This window comes from Watersipora subatra, chromosome 10 (genome assembly GCF_963576615.1).
Source record: "Watersipora subatra chromosome 10, tzWatSuba1.1, whole genome shotgun sequence".
Classification (NCBI taxonomy): domain Eukaryota; kingdom Metazoa; phylum Bryozoa; class Gymnolaemata; order Cheilostomatida; family Watersiporidae; genus Watersipora; species Watersipora subatra.
The window spans coordinates 9,944,786-9,963,290 of NC_088717.1; the positions used below are offsets into that span (position 1 = coordinate 9,944,786).

Here is an 18,505-nt window from a genome sequence, read left to right on the forward strand (position 1 = left end):
GGAGATTGTTGAGGTAATTCAATCAAGTTGAGGCTACGCTAGGTGCCTTACACCACTTACAACTACAAGGAAGCTAGTGAAAGACTTGGTGGAAAGGAGTTGTCCAACAAACTAGTTCCAGGAGATTACAAGGTGCCATAACAGTAGGAAGGGAAAGATGTACCTTGAGGAAATAGGACAATTAGCCTGTGATCAGGTGGAACATTGTAGGTTGGAAGGGGGTGATTAGCCTATGATCAGGTGGAATACTGTAGGGGTTCACAAAAGCATGAGTAACCAACTTTAAAAGGAATAATAACTCCAGTTTGTGAACTTCCCAAAAACGTTTAAATTAATATATTGTAGTAGTGGTCATTTTACTAAAACCAGTTATTATAGGGCATAACTAGGAAACAATATAGGATAAAATATGCAGTAATGGCACCTTCCAACTGACCTGAGACAAGCCGTGTTTGTAGTACCAGTGAAGATAAGCTTTCTGCCTATACATTTGCTGCGCTCTGGACCAGACATGCTCAGCATACGGTATGATGTTGCTGTAATTGCTGACGAGTGTAACGTCATGTTCATCTCGAGCTCCTAGCTTGCTCTGGCTCGCTAACAATAAAACTTTTTTGGTAGCGCACACTGTCAACAGGTTAGCTACCTCCTCTCAGCCAGTAAAATCAACAATACCACACAGGCGATGTTCTTATGCGAGGGGGGTCACATTTTCATAAGATATTGTGCTTCGAACATGGGTATGTTAGATCGTAATTCCAGTATGTTGGTAAAAAGGATTAACTCAACCAACCACAGCATGTATAACTGAATGTATAGCCTAAAGCACATCATACTGTGAATGTGTTGTTCGAAAAAAAACTACACAAATGTGTTTACGCGTTAATAAATAGTATAAAGCAACAGAGAGCTGTTCTATTTGATAGAAAGGTAAGTAACCTAGAGTTCCTCTTTCTGACAGAGTATAGCTGTCTATCTGACATAGAGGGTGAAGAATGAACACCCCTTGTAAGCTCACCCAGCCAATAATCAACCAGAGTATAGCTGTCTATCAGACATAGAGCATGAAGAATGAACACCCTTTGTAAGCTTACCCAGCCAATAATCAACCAGAGTATAGCTGTCTATCTGACATAGAGGGTGAAGAATGAACACCCCTTGTAAGCTCACCCAGCCAATAATCAACCAGAGTATAGCTGTCTATCTGACATAGAGGGTGAAGAATGAACACCCCTTGTAAGCTCACCCAGCCAATAATCAATCGGAAAAGGATTCCAACTGACAGCACTAAGTTCTTTTCTAATCCGTTTCTCCATGGCAGGCAAAAGGGTGTGGGCATTACGTTCCGTCTCCGGGCCACGTATGACTGCGACACTTGACAGGCACTGGCACTGGTAAACAATCATAGCATACATACAGACTTACATGAAAGGGTAAAAACACAAGAAATGCAAGATTAGTGGCTGGGCCATAGAAATAATTAGAAGAGAAATGCCAAAATAGACAAATGCAGAGCAATTATTAACATAAGACAGTCTAAAATACATTATCTTTTCATATACAGTATCATCGATTTGATAAGATATGCTTGGAAAATAGAAGGTTCAACAAGATATTTAAGGGCAGCCGTTTATCAATAAGTTGTATTTGTATTATCAGATATAATTGTTGAAAGATTTGAGCAATATAGCGATGAGGAAATAAAATTGACAAGTCAAACTGCATTAATCAGGTGATCATACATTTTGATTGGTCAAATCTCCTTTCCGGTTTCTTATCTCATGACTACCTGTTGAAACCTGTCACACTGTTAGAGACAATATGCATGCTAGGCTGACAATCTGTTAACCCCTGATGAGTTTTGCAGGTGATTTGAACAAGACTTTTACTGTGAGCTAGGAATGCTTGTGAGTTTATAGCAAAGAATTGAGCCACCCTTTGCATAAATTAACTGGCTTTAAATAATAAACAATAATATGCTATTGCTGCCTTTAGTAAAAATGTCAATACTGCATGTCAGGAGTTGTCGCCTCTATCTAAACTGACCGTAAGCCTGAGCGCACATCACATTTGACAAGAGTACTGGCTCGTTCAGTCTCAAGATAACTAGTATAACCCATAAATAGAAACTAGAAAGAGTTATCAGCACCTGAACTCCACAATGGTTTATAAAAGTTCACTAGCTTTTGAAATAATATCTTGAGATTAAAAGATCGATCGCATGAATGTGTGACAAATAGCAACAAGGTTTCAACTTACAAATTTCCCCATACTCTCTTGCTTGGTTAGGTTCACTACAGCATTACACAGAGCTTTAACATCTGTCGTCTGTCGTGACTTATGATTGGTTGTTAAAAATTTCAAACTTGGCTGAGGACAAACACTGCGCACAATCTCAGACAACTCCAACTCACAACCGTAACCCCTACAAAACATATATGATTTTTAACCACCAGATCCGCACTACATCATGAGATAAATGGTGAGCAAAAGTAGCTGCACATGGCAAATCAGCGATTCATTATCAAATAATAATCAGTTGTCCCCGATCGTTGTCTAACTGCGGACCGGCCAACGCTTGACAATTTCATTGCGGACTGGGCAGTTGAAATAATAATAATAATAGGAAAGGTGAATCCTTGTCACCTGCTGATATGGAACTTTATTATCACATTGCTCCAACAATAAAACATATTATAAGGTTTACAAGTTTACAGGTTTATAATTATATGTAAGTTTACGTTATAGGGGTTTTACATTATACACACTAAAACAACGTTTGACAACTAACAACCTTTGACAGACATTACAATGAGTAAAGAAAATAAGGGTGATGCAGAGTTTCTACCGGAACAGAATCCAACCAAACCATATATTCTGATAGATATGCAGAAAGACCATTCTAAAGATATCAACTGCCTAAACAATGGTTACAGAGAAATGGTGTTTAGCAAGTAGCATTACAAGTCAAACAAGCAAATAGATGATTTGTTCCTTAAACAAAATTGATCTTTGTAAGGCCCTGTTGGACAACGTTCAGGTGAAAGACTCTGTTAACATAATATTAAGAAGTGAGTTTTACGTGGAGCCACTAAATTTCAGGTTACTTGAAACATCGGTTTTCCCGTCACTGGCAAAAATAAGCACGTATACTAGACCATTGCCTGCCGAACAACTCCAGTCTCAACTAGTGACTTGAGGACGGATATATAGAGTTACACACTACTGCTTATGAAATACAAGTTCAGATTTCTAAATGCTTTAGCCTGTCACGATCTTTAGCTAAAAGGATATGTAGAACATTTCTGTGGTACATTCATGCAAGTAACGATAACGTCTAGGGGAACTAACACAAGACTTGACCCGAATGACAGACAAACTCTACCCAAACAGTGCGAGAATATTTTTTTCTTATTGAGAGTCCTTTTTAATTTATGTCTACAAGCTTGTTGAAAAAGGGATATTATCAAAAATGACAAGTAAAAGTTCATCCATCTGCCTCGGCAATGATTTAGCTTTATTTAACAAAATAATGTAACTTAGAAATTTGGCTATCAGATTTGGAATATCGCTCTGAACAACAAAGCGATTCCTGTTTTACGTGTCAACAAATGAAATCATTGAGATTGCAGTCGTCTTTTGAACGAAATATGCGTGTGCAGTTTATTCAGTTACAAACAAAAAGCTGATGCCTTGAATCACTTCAAAATTTTGTCACACTACCTAGAAGACTCGCCTTAGAAACACGATATTAACAGATTGCTTTCCATGAAAAGGTCCAATAGGATCTTTGATAATACCTGTACAGTGTGCGCATTAGCCAATCAAGTCTCATACTAAACGCAATTTTTAAAAACTCATTTCTTGTAATTATCTGCGAGTGAAATTCTTGTGACGATCTCCATATAATTTCCAGAGCACTATGAAATTCAAAGTGAGCTGATTGCTAGCAGAATAAGCAATAAGAAAAGAGTGATGCAGAAAGGTTCTTATGGAACATCAACGAGCTAAACCGAGTGAGCATGGCATGAAAAGTCTGTGATCAATATTTCAACCAGGTATCTATGCCTTTACAACAAAGACACTAACTACAACATCATAGACGAGTGTCGTGTCTCAACAGAAACAGATATAGTTCATGTGACATTATACTGACAGAAAGCTAAGGACAGGTAAGCGCAATATCCAGCCTCAAGACACACACTTGTAAAATAGGTATACCTTTACAATGAATAATCACATCTTTTATAAATGGCTAGCGTGTTAGACGTATGGCACAAAGTTAAACTCCATTAAATAAAACGGGAGGCTGACCTGACTGGAGTAAGAGTGTCTGTGGGCAGAGTGAGACCAGCTATGCATTTTGCCATATACAGATTCATTTGGGCGAAGGACACGGCAGCCTGCTGACCTTCACTGCAATGTCTGCTCACCATGTCATTTCGGAACAACAGCACAGCATCTGAGAACCTGTACAAAAGTATTCGGATAGCAGAGGCCCTATTCATACACTACTTGATGAATTTAAAAAATGTATGCTTATAAAATGAGGAAGAAGGAATGTGGTAAAACAAGTCACAATTATACACTGAAACACTACCAAAGAAATAAATTAGCTTGTTTGTGAAACCTACAGTAGCATTGTGAGTGCGAATGGTAAATTTCAACTCTCTCCTTGCCTCTAATCTTGTATTTGACTGGCTATGCCTCTATCGCCAATGTCAGTTCATAGTTTCATTTTCAATTTTAGTTGCTAGTTTCATTTTCAATTCAACTGTCAGCTTCATTTCTAATATTACTTGCTAATTTTATTCTCAGTTGCTAGTTTCATTTTCAATTCAACTGTCAGTTTCATTTCTAATTTTACTTGCTAATTTTATTTTCAGTTGCTAGTTTCATTTTCAATTCAACTGTCAGTTTCATTTCTAATTTTACTTGCTAATTTTATTTTCAGTTGCTAGTTCATTTTTAACTTAACTTGCTCGCTTCATTCTCAGCTTCAGTTGTTAGCTTCATTTTCACTTTTCATTACTAATATCAGTATCACTTTAGTCACTGTCGTCAGTTTTATTGTAGTTCCTAGTTCCGTCGATAATCTAAGCTACTACTTTTTGTTTCCCTTTTTGTTACTAGCTTTAGTTACATTTCAACTGCTAGTTTCATTTTTAATCTCAGTTATTGGTTTCATTTTAATTACTCTTTGAATCACCCTATAAAACGCAGGAACATTCGAGTTCAGATTCTGTGAAGGCTTCACTTTGATGCAGAGCGCAATCTTCTTTAAATACAGTATATGTCCCTACACGTATAGATAGACTTTTGTGAGAAAGTGAGGGATAATTTGAATTTAGCATACTATAAGTTACGAAGCAAAACTGATTGCCAGGGTCTGACAAAACTAGCTATTGTGTGTTGTCTTAAAATGATACAGCAAAAAACACAAGAGAAGAATCTACATGTAGAATATTACATCATAAACAAGTTGAACATTCATATATGTTTTCAGTAATTGACTCGCTAACACGACCTATTTCTTGCTGCGTTAAATCATTGCTCATGAAGACCGTGTAGATGTCCATCCATGTTATATAACATATTATACATCCATCTTATATAACATGTTATATAAAATGTTATGTAACATGGATGTATAACATGTTATATAACATGTTATCCATGCCATAACGATAACAGTTAACAAGAGCCAGTGAGTATGCTACCTTTGCGCTTCACAGACATATCATTTGAGCCGCTGTCCAACAACTCGGGTAAACAATTTGAAATAAAATATTTAAAACAAGGTTTCTATATCTTTACTTACTTCTGGAGAGAAGTGAGGGAGAGTAAGGCGTTGTAATGCTGCAAAGGGGTGTCACCAGAGGTAAAAGGAGCGACAACGCAAGAGATGATGTGCTCCAGTCTGAACTCATTACGCAAGGTCTCTAAGAGTCGAGAGCCGAGGCCCCCACCGGTACCGCCGCATAAGCTCTGCACCATCATTATATTATTAAACATATCACATCTGCAATATAAAACAGCAACAGCGCATAACAGCAGCAGAATAGATGTATTAACCAGTATGCGCGAGACCGACACCTGCCGACACCTGCCAGCCAAGTGTTTAGCACCAAGTCTGTTCACCATAATTTGATTTCACATTACTAAATCACTATAGATTGCATATTTATACCGCTTTTCATAAGAATAAGCGTCTTTTGTATATCAACAACAAGCCAGTGACTGCAATGCTATGATTTGCAATTATATATGACTAGCTGTGCTACCCAGCGTTGCCGGGTAATAAAAAAGTCTTTGGACAGAAAATTGATTTGTATTTAACATATAACAACACTCGCCATTCTAACTTTCAAACTACATATCATGAGAGAAGTGTTTTGTGTAATTGAAATAAATTAAGAGAGAAAATCACAACAACTGTAAAGGTTTTCAAACTTTGTCAAATAACTGTAACTTTCAAACTTCATATCATGAGGAAATGGTTTTGTGCGAGACAACGAAATTAAAAATAAAGAAAATAACTGTAAAGGTTTTCAAACAACTGTAAGTTTAGAATTTCATAGCTTGAAAGAAATGTTTCGTTGAAATAAATTAGAAGGAAAAATATAAATGTAAAGGTGTCTAAATGTAAATGTGAACTCATTAAAGAATAATGGCTAAATATAGTCTATTTCGCTACGATTACAATCAAAAAATATTTGGTACACAATTATGATTTTAGTTCATTTCAGTGTTGGCATGTGAAAATATCGTAGGCTATAAATGTACATAGAGTATTATAAAAACCCATAGTCATTATCTAATGCAATTACCTCCTGGTACAAATTATCATCATTAAAAATAGTACCAAAATACTATGTGAACCTTAATAACTATAGGTACCTACAATGACTTTAATGCTAGCTGTACTACCCGGCGTTGCCCAGGTAATAAAAAAATCTTTGCACAGAAAATCGATTTGTATTTAACATATAACAATATTTACCATTCTAACTTTCAAACTACATATCATGAGAAAAGTGTTTTGTGTAGTTGAAATAAATTAAAAGAGAAAATAAAAACAACTGCAAAGGTTTTCAAACTTTGTCAAACAACTTTTAAACTTCATATCATGAGAAAAATGTTTTGTGCAGGTCAAATAAATTAAAAAAATAAAACGACTATAAAAAAGTTTAGATGTCAATGTGAAAAAATTAGCAAGTAATAGCTAAATTAAGTCAGTTTTGCTATGATTACAATAAAATATGATTCGGTAATGATACAATTATTACGAACTGAGAAAACAAAATGAAAATCCTGAGTATGTAGAATTAATAATATCAATTCTTGCATAGAAGTGCGTGTGTATAAAAAAGTTTACTGTTCCAGCACAAGCTATCCATCAAAACTTTGAATACGATAATACTGGTTCCTCTCGATACTGGTACGAATGCAAAAATGAGATATCGTACTGTTTTTGTCTGACCGAACGGAGATGTAATTTTGAGGCTCTCCCCATAAAGACATCATAATTGTCCGTGTGAGAATAATTGGCCTTGACCCCAGATATAGTAATTGAACCGTGAGAAAAATACTTCTTAACAGGGGCATCGAAACGCGTGGGCCATCGTAACTCATTGGTAAAATAATCAGCGTGCGCTATAGCTATAGCCAGAGCAACACATATATCCACGCACATACTTTGAGAAATATATATACAGATGATACGAATTTGCATTTAAAACCGTGAAACTGACAGGAAGTTAACCTGTTCCAAAACTTTATTCATATGTCAAAACAATCTGGAGCGGATATTCTTTGAAGAATATGTTGTATAATCGGGTTGGTGGGCCCCAGGCTACGCTAATGTCTGAGGTCACGGCAATTACAGGTAGTGACGAGAGGTTAAACGAGAAGTCGGTGACGTAGTAGTGATGCAGCAGAAGGAATCTTATATAAGCAAGTGCAGGACAGGAGCCATCCCTTTTTTGCATCAGTTCATGTAAGTCCATTTATTTATACAACAGAATACACCTGATTTGGTGAAAATTGTATGAAAAGTAATAATTTCAAGTCCTTGTGTATAGAATGTATTTTTGTATAAGCATCAAAAAGTACATTTTATATAAAACTATTATATGTAAAAAATAAATTGATAATTTAATAACAATTAATAGAAAGGTTTCCACTGCCACTTTACTGTAAAGACTACCAGAGGAGAAAGCTTGGCAATGCTTTTCACCATTGGCAATGTTCAGATATAAGGGTGATGCTGAAGGTAGACATTGCTACTAACTCAAAGTTAAACTAGGTGATGTCTAAATTAACTGGTGTCATATAGTTTGTATTATTATTACATTCAATCTTCAATTTTACATATTCAGCTATCCGACGACCTTCGTATGTTATAGGCTGGAAGCTAGATCTGATATTTATTTCATTATTGCTCAAATTTCATACCATATTTCATGAGATTCATATGGTAAAGTGATTATAGGTCAATGTTAGACTGCAGCTCATCCGTTTCATGCGTGCCAGACTATGGCTCTGCATAGTTACTGACATATCAGCTAAATAATTAGAATCAATTAGAATGTCTTGAATTGCCTTTTTTATTAGTAAAATGAGCTTACTAAAAATGAATAATAATGCAGTTGATAGAAAATTTGATCATATCGGTGTTTCCTGCGGGTCATCAGTACAAATAGAAAAAGTTTAAAGAATATTATTTATTATGCGAACTACGTAAGTACATAAGTAAGTACATTGTAAGTAGAAACTGCTCCTACAGAAACTACTCTGCCCTCACCCTACTGAAGTACTGTGAGAGCTGTATTTTAATCTAACCTTTAACTGTGGCTTCGGAGAAACAGACAGACAGATACCGCTCTTATAATAGTAAATATATAATTTAGTTTTACTTTATTTTAGACATATACAACATTCTTTTTTCTAGTACAGACTTTGCTGTCTAAAAAAATGAAAAATCGATTTAAATTGACATTGAAGGTTTGCATTCCTCTTAACCTAACGTAAAAGTACCATTATAATGAAGCCGAAACCAAGTGAAAGTGATATCAATGAAGTTGTCGATACAAACCAATAATACCAGTTGCTACACAATCATTAATTTGAAAAATTGGGTTTAATTTTTCCCTATTGGAATGGCCAGAGGTGAGCTTGGGATGACCTTGAAACTGTTTAGGCAATTTACATGTATTTTATTGTTCGTATAACATAATATCCCTATAACCTAGCATAATTGTTCTCGGAATGTTTTATTTCCATTGTATGAGCATCTACTGTATTTCTTGCAACCTCACCGTCCTGAAATATTGTATTGTATGAGCATCTACTGTATTTCTTGCAACCTCACCGTCCTGAAATATTGTATTGTATTGTATGAGCATCTACTGTATCTCTTCCAACCTCACCGTACTGAAATATTGTATTGTATTGTATGAGCATCTACTGTATCTCTTCCAACCTCACCATACTGAAATATTGTATTGTATGAGCATCTACTGTATCTCTTCCAACCTCACCGTCCTGAAATATTGTATTGTATTGTATGAGCATCTACTGTATCTCTTCCAACCTCACCGTACTGAAATATTGTATTGTATGAGCATCTACTGTATCTCTTCCAACCTCACCATACTGAAATATTGTATTGTATTGTATGAGCATCTACTGTATTTCTTCCAACCTCACCATACTGAAATATTGTATTGTATGAGCATCTACTGTATCTCTTCCAACCTCACCGTCCTGAAATATTGTATTGTATTGTATGAGCATCTACTGTATCTCTTCCAACCTCACCGTACTGAAATATTGTATTGTATGAGCATCTACTGTATCTCTTCCAACCTCACCATACTGAAATATTGTATTGTATTGTATGAGCATCTACTGTATTTCTTCCAACCTCACCATACTGAAATATTGTATTGTATGAGCATCTACTGTATCTCTTCCAACCTCACCATCCTGAAATATTGTATTGTATTGTATGAGGATCTACTGTATCTCTTCCAACCTCGCCGTCCTGAAATATTGTATTGTATTGTATGAGCATCTACTGTATCTCTTCCAACCTCACCGTACTGAAATATTGTATTGTATGAGCATCTACTGTATCTCTTCCAACCTCACCGTCCTGAAATATTGTATTGTATTGTATGAGCATCTACTGTATTTCTTCCAACCTCACCATACTGAAATATTGTATTGTATTGTATGAGCATCTACTGTATCTCTTGCAACCTCACCATACTGAAATATTGTATTGTATGAGCATCTACTGTATTTCTTCCAACCTCACCGTACTGAAATATTGTATTGTATTGTATGAGCATCTACTGTATCTCTTCCAACCTCACCATACTGAAATATTGTATTGTATGAGCATCTACTGTATCTCTTCCAACCTCACCGTCCTGAAATATTGTATTGTATTGTATGAGCATCTACTGTATTTCTTCCAACCTCACCGTACTGAAATATTGTATTGTATGAGCATCTACTGTATCTCTTCCAACCTCACCGTACTGAAATATTGTATTGTATGAGCATCTACTGTATTTCTTCCAACCTCACCGTCCTGAAATATTGTATTGTATGAGCATCTACTGTATCTCTTCCAACCTCACCGTACTGAAATATTGTATTGTATTGTATGAGCATCTACTGTATCTCTTCCAACCTCACCGTACTGAAATATTGTATTGTATTGTATGAGCATCTACTGTATCTCTTCCAACCTCACCGTCCTGAAATATTGTATTGTATGAGCATCTACTGTATCTCTTCCAACCTCACCATACTGAAATATTGTATTGTATGAGCATCTACTGTATCTCTTCCAACCTCACCGTACTGAAATATTGTATTGTATGAGCATCTACTGTATCTCTTCCAACCTCACCGTACTGAAATATTGTATTGTATTGTATGAGCATCTACTGTATCTCTTCCAACCTCACCGTACTGAAATATTGTATTGTATTGTATGAGCATCTACTGTATTTCTTCCAACCTCACCGTACTGAAATATTGTATTGTATTGTATGAGCATCTACTGTATTTCTTCCAACCTCACCGTACTGAAATATTGTATTGTATGAGCATCTACTGTATTTCTTCCAACCTCACCGTACTGAAATATTGTATTGTATGAGCATCTACTGTATTTCTTCCAACCTCACCGTCCTGAAATATTGTATTGTATGAGCATCTACTGTATTTCTTCCAACCTCACCGTACTGAAATATTGTATTGTATGAGCATCTACTGTATCTCTTCCAACCTCACCGTACTGAAATATTGTATTGTATGAGCATCTACTGTATCTCTTCCAACCTCACCGTACTGAAATATTGTATTGTATTGTATGAGCATCTACTGTATTTCTTCCAACCTCACCGTACTGAAATATTGTATTGTATTGTATGAGCATCTACTGTATTTCTTCCAACCTCACCGTACTGAAATATTGTATTGTATGAGCATCTACTGTATCTCTTCCAACCTCACCATACTGAAATATTGTATTGTATTGTATGAGCATCTACTGTATCTCTTCCAACCTCACCGTACTGAAATATTGTATTGTATTGTATGAGCATCTACTGTATTTCTTCCAACCTCACCATACTGAAATATTGTATTGTATTGTATGAGCATCTACTGTATCTCTTCCAACCTCACCGTCCTGAAATATTGTATTGTATTGTATGAGCATCTACTGTATCTCTTGCAACCTCACCATACTGAAATATTGTATTGTATGAGCATCTACTGTATCTCTTCCAACCTCACCATACTGAAATATTGTATTGTATTGTATGAGCATCTACTGTATCTCTTCCAACCTCACCATCCTGAAATATTGTATTGTATGAGCATCTACTGTATTTCTTCCAACCTCACCGTCCTGAAATATTGTATTGTATGAGCATCTACTGTATTTCTTCCAACCTCACCGTCCTGAAATATTGTATTGTATTGTATGAGCATCTACTGTATTTCTTCCAACCTCACCGTACTGAAATATTGTATTGTATGAGCATCTACTGTATTTCTTCCAACCTCACCGTCCTGAAATATTGTATTGTATGAGCATCTACTGTATTTCTTCCAACCTCACCATACTGAAATATTGTATTGTATGAGCATCTACTGTATCTCTTCCAACCTCACCGTACTGAAATATTGTATTGTATTGTATGAGCATCTACTGTATCTCTTCCAACCTCACCGTACTGAAATATTGTATTGTATTGTATGAGCATCTACTGTATTTCTTCCAACCTCACCGTACTGAAATATTGTATTGTATTGTATGAGCATCTACTGTATTTCTTCCAACCTCACCGTACTGAAATATTGTATTGTATGAGCATCTACTGTATTTCTTCCAACCTCACCGTACTGAAATATTGTATTGTATGAGCATCTACTGTATTTCTTCCAACCTCACCGTCCTGAAATATTGTATTGTATGAGCATCTACTGTATTTCTTCCAACCTCACCGTACTGAAATATTGTATTGTATGAGCATCTACTGTATCTCTTCCAACCTCACCGTACTGAAATATTGTATTGTATGAGCATCTACTGTATCTCTTCCAACCTCACCGTACTGAAATATTGTATTGTATTGTATGAGCATCTACTGTATTTTTTCCAACCTCACCGTACTGAAATATTGTATTGTATTGTATGAGCATCTACTGTATTTCTTCCAACCTCACCGTACTGAAATATTGTATTGTATGAGCATCTACTGTATCTCTTCCAACCTCACCGTACTGAAATATTGTATTGTATTGTATGAGCATCTACTGTATTTCTTCCAACCTCACCGTACTGAAATATTGTATTGTATGAGCATCTACTGTATCTCTTCCAACCTCACCGTACTGAAATATTGTATTGTATTGTATGAGCATCTACTGTATTTCTTCCAACCTCACCGTACTGAAATATTGTATTGTATTGTATGAGCATCTACTGTATCTCTTCCAACCTCACCATACTGTAATATTGTATTGTATGAGCATCTACTGTATCTCTTCCAACCTCACCATCCTGAAATATTGTATTGTATTGTATGAGCATCTACTGTATCTCTTCCAACCTCACCATACTGAAATATTGTATTGTATGAGCATCTACTGTATCTCTTCCAACCTCACCGTACTGAAATATTGTATTGTATTATATGAGCATCTACTGTATCTCTTCCAACCTCACCATACTGTAATATTGTATTGTATGAGCATCTACTGTATCTCTTCCAACCTCACCATACTGAAATATTGTATTGTATGAGCATCTACTGTATCTCTTCCAACCTCACCGTCCTGAAATATTGTATTGTATGAGCATCTACTGTATTTCTTCCAACCTCACCGTACTGAAATATTGTATTGTATGAGCATCTACTGTATCTCTTCCAACCTCACCATACTGAAATATTGTATTGTATTGTATGAGCATCTACTGTATCTCTTCCAACCTCACCGTACTGAAATATTGTATTGTATTGTATGAGCATCTACTGTATTTCTTCCAACCTCACCATACTGAAATATTGTATTGTATTGTATGAGCATCTACTGTATCTCTTCCAACCTCACCGTCCTGAAATATTGTATTGTATTGTATGAGCATCTACTGTATCTCTTCCAACCTCACCATACTGAAATATTGTATTGTATGAGCATCTACTGTATTTCTTCCAACCTCACCATACTGAAATATTGTATTGTATTGTATGAGCATCTACTGTATTTCTTCCAACCTCACCGTACTGAAATATTGTATTGTATTGTATGAGCATCTACTGTATCTCTTCCAACCTCACCATACTGTAATATTGTATTGTATGAGCATCTACTGTATCTCTTCCAACCTCACCATACTGAAATATTGTATTGTATTGTATGAGCATCTACTGTATCTCTTCCAACCTCACCATACTGAAATATTGTATTGTATTGTATGAGCATCTACTGTATCTCTTCCAACCTCACCATCCTGAAATATTGTATTGTATGAGCATCTACTGTATTTCTTCCAACCTCACCGTACTGAAATATTGTATTGTATGAGCATCTACTGTATTTCTTCCAACCTCACCGTCCTGAAATATTGTATTGTATTGTATGAGCATCTACTGTATTTCTTCCAACCTCACCGTCCTGAAATATTGTATTGTATGAGCATCTACTGTATTTCTTCCAACCTCACCATACTGAAATATTGTATTGTATGAGCATCTACTGTATCTCTTCCAACCTCACCGTACTGAAATATTGTATTGTATTGTATGAGCATCTACTGTATTTCTTGCAACCTCACCGTACTGAAATATTGTATTGTATTGTATTGTATGAGCATCTACTGTATCTCTTCCAACCTCACCGTCCTGAAATATTGCAATAGCAAAATACTGCAGCAAACCAAGAGAATTCGACTACATAATATGATTCTAAAACAACGCAAGCACCTCGCACCACTTCCATTGCCAAACAAGACAATCGTGAATGTTGTTTTACCTTTCAGATTCCTTACGAATTGATTCGATGGCTTGCTCAAGAATCCTCTCAGTGCTCAGGCCCTCATACCCTGCAATAGTCAACCCGTAGTCATGTTGTAACATTATATACAAAACACATTCCCGCCACATCACCAAACTTAGTTGGTCTTGTTTTAGATCTCCAGATAATTGTCACAGAACTGCAAAAGAAAGAATTACTGCATTTCAAGGAGTTGTCTACTTTACATTGTCTGGTGAACCGACTTTTAAAGACATGATGGTCATATATATTAAGGTATTAAATTAAAGGTTGACTTGCAACAAAATTAACATTACAGTTATTTGGTATCAAAATATTCACCATGTCTTACTCTGTTGTGTTGTAGGTGTCAAATACGTGGAAATGTGATTACAACCTCTTAAAAGCTCAAAAACGAAAAGCCGCCGTAGATTGGAATCTGTTTATTTATCTGAGGTAGTCATTCCAGTTTGGTTATCATCTTGTCACGAATGTTCTCACGTGAATTGAAAGGCCAATAAAAAGCTTAATGTAAAACTTATCGTAGCACTAGTTTATGACAAACACTTCGGGTTTTACCGAAGACCCCGTATCAAATATAGATGCTCGCTACTTTACAGTTTTGGTTCGACATTATTCAATCTTCAAGTCGTAATCTGATCACGTGACCCAATACTTCGCAAATAATTTTTGCAGCTCTTTTCGATTATCACAGGTAACCAACAGGCTCGTCATGATTATCAGACAATGATATATACTCCTTCGAGGTAAAGTTAAAAAGTTTAACGATTTTTTACGGTAAGTTATAAGATATCAGTGCTAAAAGTGACAGCATTACAATGACGATAAAACAGACACGTAAAAACAATAGACATGGTTTTATTGAATGCGTGAAGTATATTTGTGAAAATATTTCGACGAATGAGGTTGCATGAAAGTGTAAACAGAAACCATCCTGTAACAACTACGTCCCATTTGAGCCGTTTTGGAAAGCGAATCCAAACTACGGCGGTCTTGTGTGGATGGGATTAACTGTTCCTTTTTGAGCTTTTTAAGAGCTTGTAATCACATTTCCATATATTTTGCACCTACAACACAACAGAGTAAGACATGGTGAATCTTATGATACCAAATAACTGTAATGTGAATTTTGTTGCAAGTCAACCTTTAAGGAAATCTACAAAGGGCTAGTCTAGTTTCCAATTATAACATTGCGGATATGCTGTGTTGACATAAACAAGTGTCTTTGACCAGTGGTGTTCAGCAAGGACTGTCTTATTAGTAAACTTTGACATACAAAGCAAATTTGCTCAGATATTTACTTTGTATGTTGAATACTTCACACGTTGGAGCAAACATTCTTATAAGAATACATCCTATTTCGGTTAACTTATCCCATATCCTAAGTTATAGTACTTACATAAACCAGCAAAAGGAATGTGTTATATAAAATGGCAGGCAAAACTAAATAAAAAAAACCTAAACTCTATTTAAAAACTGAAGAAGAAAATAATCAGTGAAAAACAGTTTTGATTGCTATTTTATCTGAGAGGCACAAGAATGGATGTGTCGGTTGAGCAAAGCATAAGAAGTACTTTAGACAATACATATACATGTATAGTCAGGATTAACATAACTATGTTTTTTATAATTCGTCTTTAGTTTTAATTACTTTTAACTACAGTAGAAACTACTTATGAAATTAACTGGCTTCAGAAGCCATTTCTTAAGTAGAACATTTCTTAAGTAGGAATGTATTTTACCCTAAAAATGCAGTAATCCGTTCCAAGCACCACAAAACTCGGACATAATATTTGTATAAAATATAATGGTTAAAACCTGTAATAAATACCTGTTAAAATAAGATTACTGCATATTAAATAGAAAAAGTACATGCGAAAAAAAAACAGAACAAAAATATAACAAATAAAAACTATGAATGGTCTGTTTGTTTATCTTTGGCGAAGGCCGACTAGGCTAACATTCACTGAATTTAGCTAGCAACTGAATGAGACGCATTGTGCATACTCTCACAAAGCAAAGGAGCCAATAGGAAGCTGCAGGGCATCAGCCAATGGCTGAGCAGGCTAGGCTCACCACCGTTGAACCAAGCTGCACATCTGGCTAACCGGCTAGCAGGGGGTTTTGTATTTAGAAGCTTATCTCATTATTCAGAACAACATTTCTGCAAACAGACATTTTGCAACTTAAAAATTTTGTATACAAAGCTTTTTGTAAGTAGAGTTTCTACTGTACTACGAGCTCGTTAACTTTGACTTACTGTGAAAAATTTTAGACGTCAGATATTGCAAGTTTCTTCAAATGTCGAAAACATTATTTGCTCAAATTTTTCATCTTCCAAATAATGGTGCGTAGAGGATGCGTAAGTCGAAGTTTGACTAAATACAAAAATGATTCTTTATTACAGAAATAAAAACAGCACTGCCCTCTATTCGCTAATAAATGAGCTATGAAGTACGATAGCCATAATATACATGTAAATATTTTTACCAAGTGCCCAGTTGTTTCCTCTGCCTCTTTTTCCAAATATTATATTTTCTTCTCTCGTGGTTTGAGTTAGCCTAAAAATTCATCAAGAACCTCAACGGCTAGCAGTGTACAAGAAGTAGCATCTTTTGCAAATTTTCCAAGCTAATCGGTGTAAACCAGTATCAATCAAAAAGCATTATTAACTGCAATCGACGAACTGTGATGTGGTGCGAATGTCAGGAAATAATCAAAGACAGACAGCGTGACCTAGTTTACATCCTGATTGTGACGAGTTCATTGGGCGCACTACAACTGCTAGAGTTTGAAAATATGCAAAGAACATAAACTAGCAGGTTTATTCGTGCTCAGATAACAGTTAAGTCCAACTATTAATGATTGCTAAAATACTGTGGCGACCGATCACCAGTCCGAGAGAGAATAAGAGAAAACCCGAGACCGACGCCAAAACTGAGCCCTGACTCAGCAGATGAAATGAGCCTCGCCAGAGGCCCTGATCGGCCAAATAGTCAGTTATCGAGTCGACCCTATGAACGAGGGGCGGGGCTTGCCATTTCACAAAGACTATCTAAGACGACACAGAAGGGGCAGAAGGCACCTAAAAGTCTCACATCATGTAGTTTACTGTTTATTTATCGCATCTGTTAAACTGTCTCACTACATATTTGCAAAATATAAATATATACCTCTATTATATTATATACCTCTAATTATATAAATAAAACCTCTAATTGAACGCCATGGCGCTCTATTTTCCAACCTTTCCTCTATAGTGGCGGCCTATTGGAGGTAGAGTTCAAATACAGGTTGGGGGTCTATTTTTCAACTGGCTCGTCAGAATTTTCGGAAGATAACTTTAGCCCTATTACGGGCAAAGTGAATGTCGCCTATATTCTGTATTTTTCAACTCTTCTCTCAGGGTGGCGGTCAATTGGAGGTGGCGTTCAAATAGAGGTGGCGTTCAATTAGAGGTTTTATGGTAACTGCCTCTGTACTCGAGTGGCGTGGTTCTTGTGGAGCATGTAAAGGGACACAGCAATTTCCTCTACACTGGTTCCCTGCAGTTCATCCCACACGTACTATAATTCTGAGCTCAATGACTCAATAGCAAAATCAACAGCTATATAACAGCAAAATCAACAGCTATGATAATAGCAAAGGCACAAATTCGCACAATGACTATCATTGAGAGTTATTGAGCTAGTAGTAGTCTAAATAATAAATAACAAACACTTACAACTCTTTAGATTTCTTCCGATCCGGTGATAATTTGCATTTTAGAGTGTTCAACTTGTTTACAACTTTTGTTTCTGTGTCTATCATTATACATCTACGATAACTTTTCTTTTCAGGTGTCCTGGTAAGAATAGCCCAAAATAAATGATGAAAACTTGATATTTGAATTAAACAAGATTTTTAAATAAGGCTGTAA

At 35.9% G+C, this 18,505-nt stretch overlaps 1 protein-coding gene across 2 annotated transcripts in view; it reads right to left on the reverse strand.

Moving 5' to 3' along the window:
• LOC137405632 (tubulin delta chain-like) overlaps positions 1-18,505 on the reverse strand; it is a 34,493-nt gene that overhangs the window by 2,846 nt on the left and 13,142 nt on the right. For both annotated transcript variants that reach the window (XM_068091955.1, XM_068091953.1), the window contains exons 2-9: positions 18,311-18,430; positions 17,077-17,147; positions 14,566-14,635; positions 5,822-6,022; positions 4,315-4,470; positions 2,260-2,425; positions 1,247-1,391; positions 437-597 (exon numbers count right to left, since the gene is read on the reverse strand). In XM_068091955.1, coding sequence (XP_067948056.1) covers positions 437-597; positions 1,247-1,391; positions 2,260-2,425; positions 4,315-4,470; positions 5,822-6,022; positions 14,566-14,635; positions 17,077-17,147; positions 18,311-18,430 — 1,090 coding nt within the window. The remainder of the gene's footprint in view (positions 1-436; positions 598-1,246; positions 1,392-2,259; positions 2,426-4,314; positions 4,471-5,821; positions 6,023-14,565; positions 14,636-17,076; positions 17,148-18,310; positions 18,431-18,505) is intronic.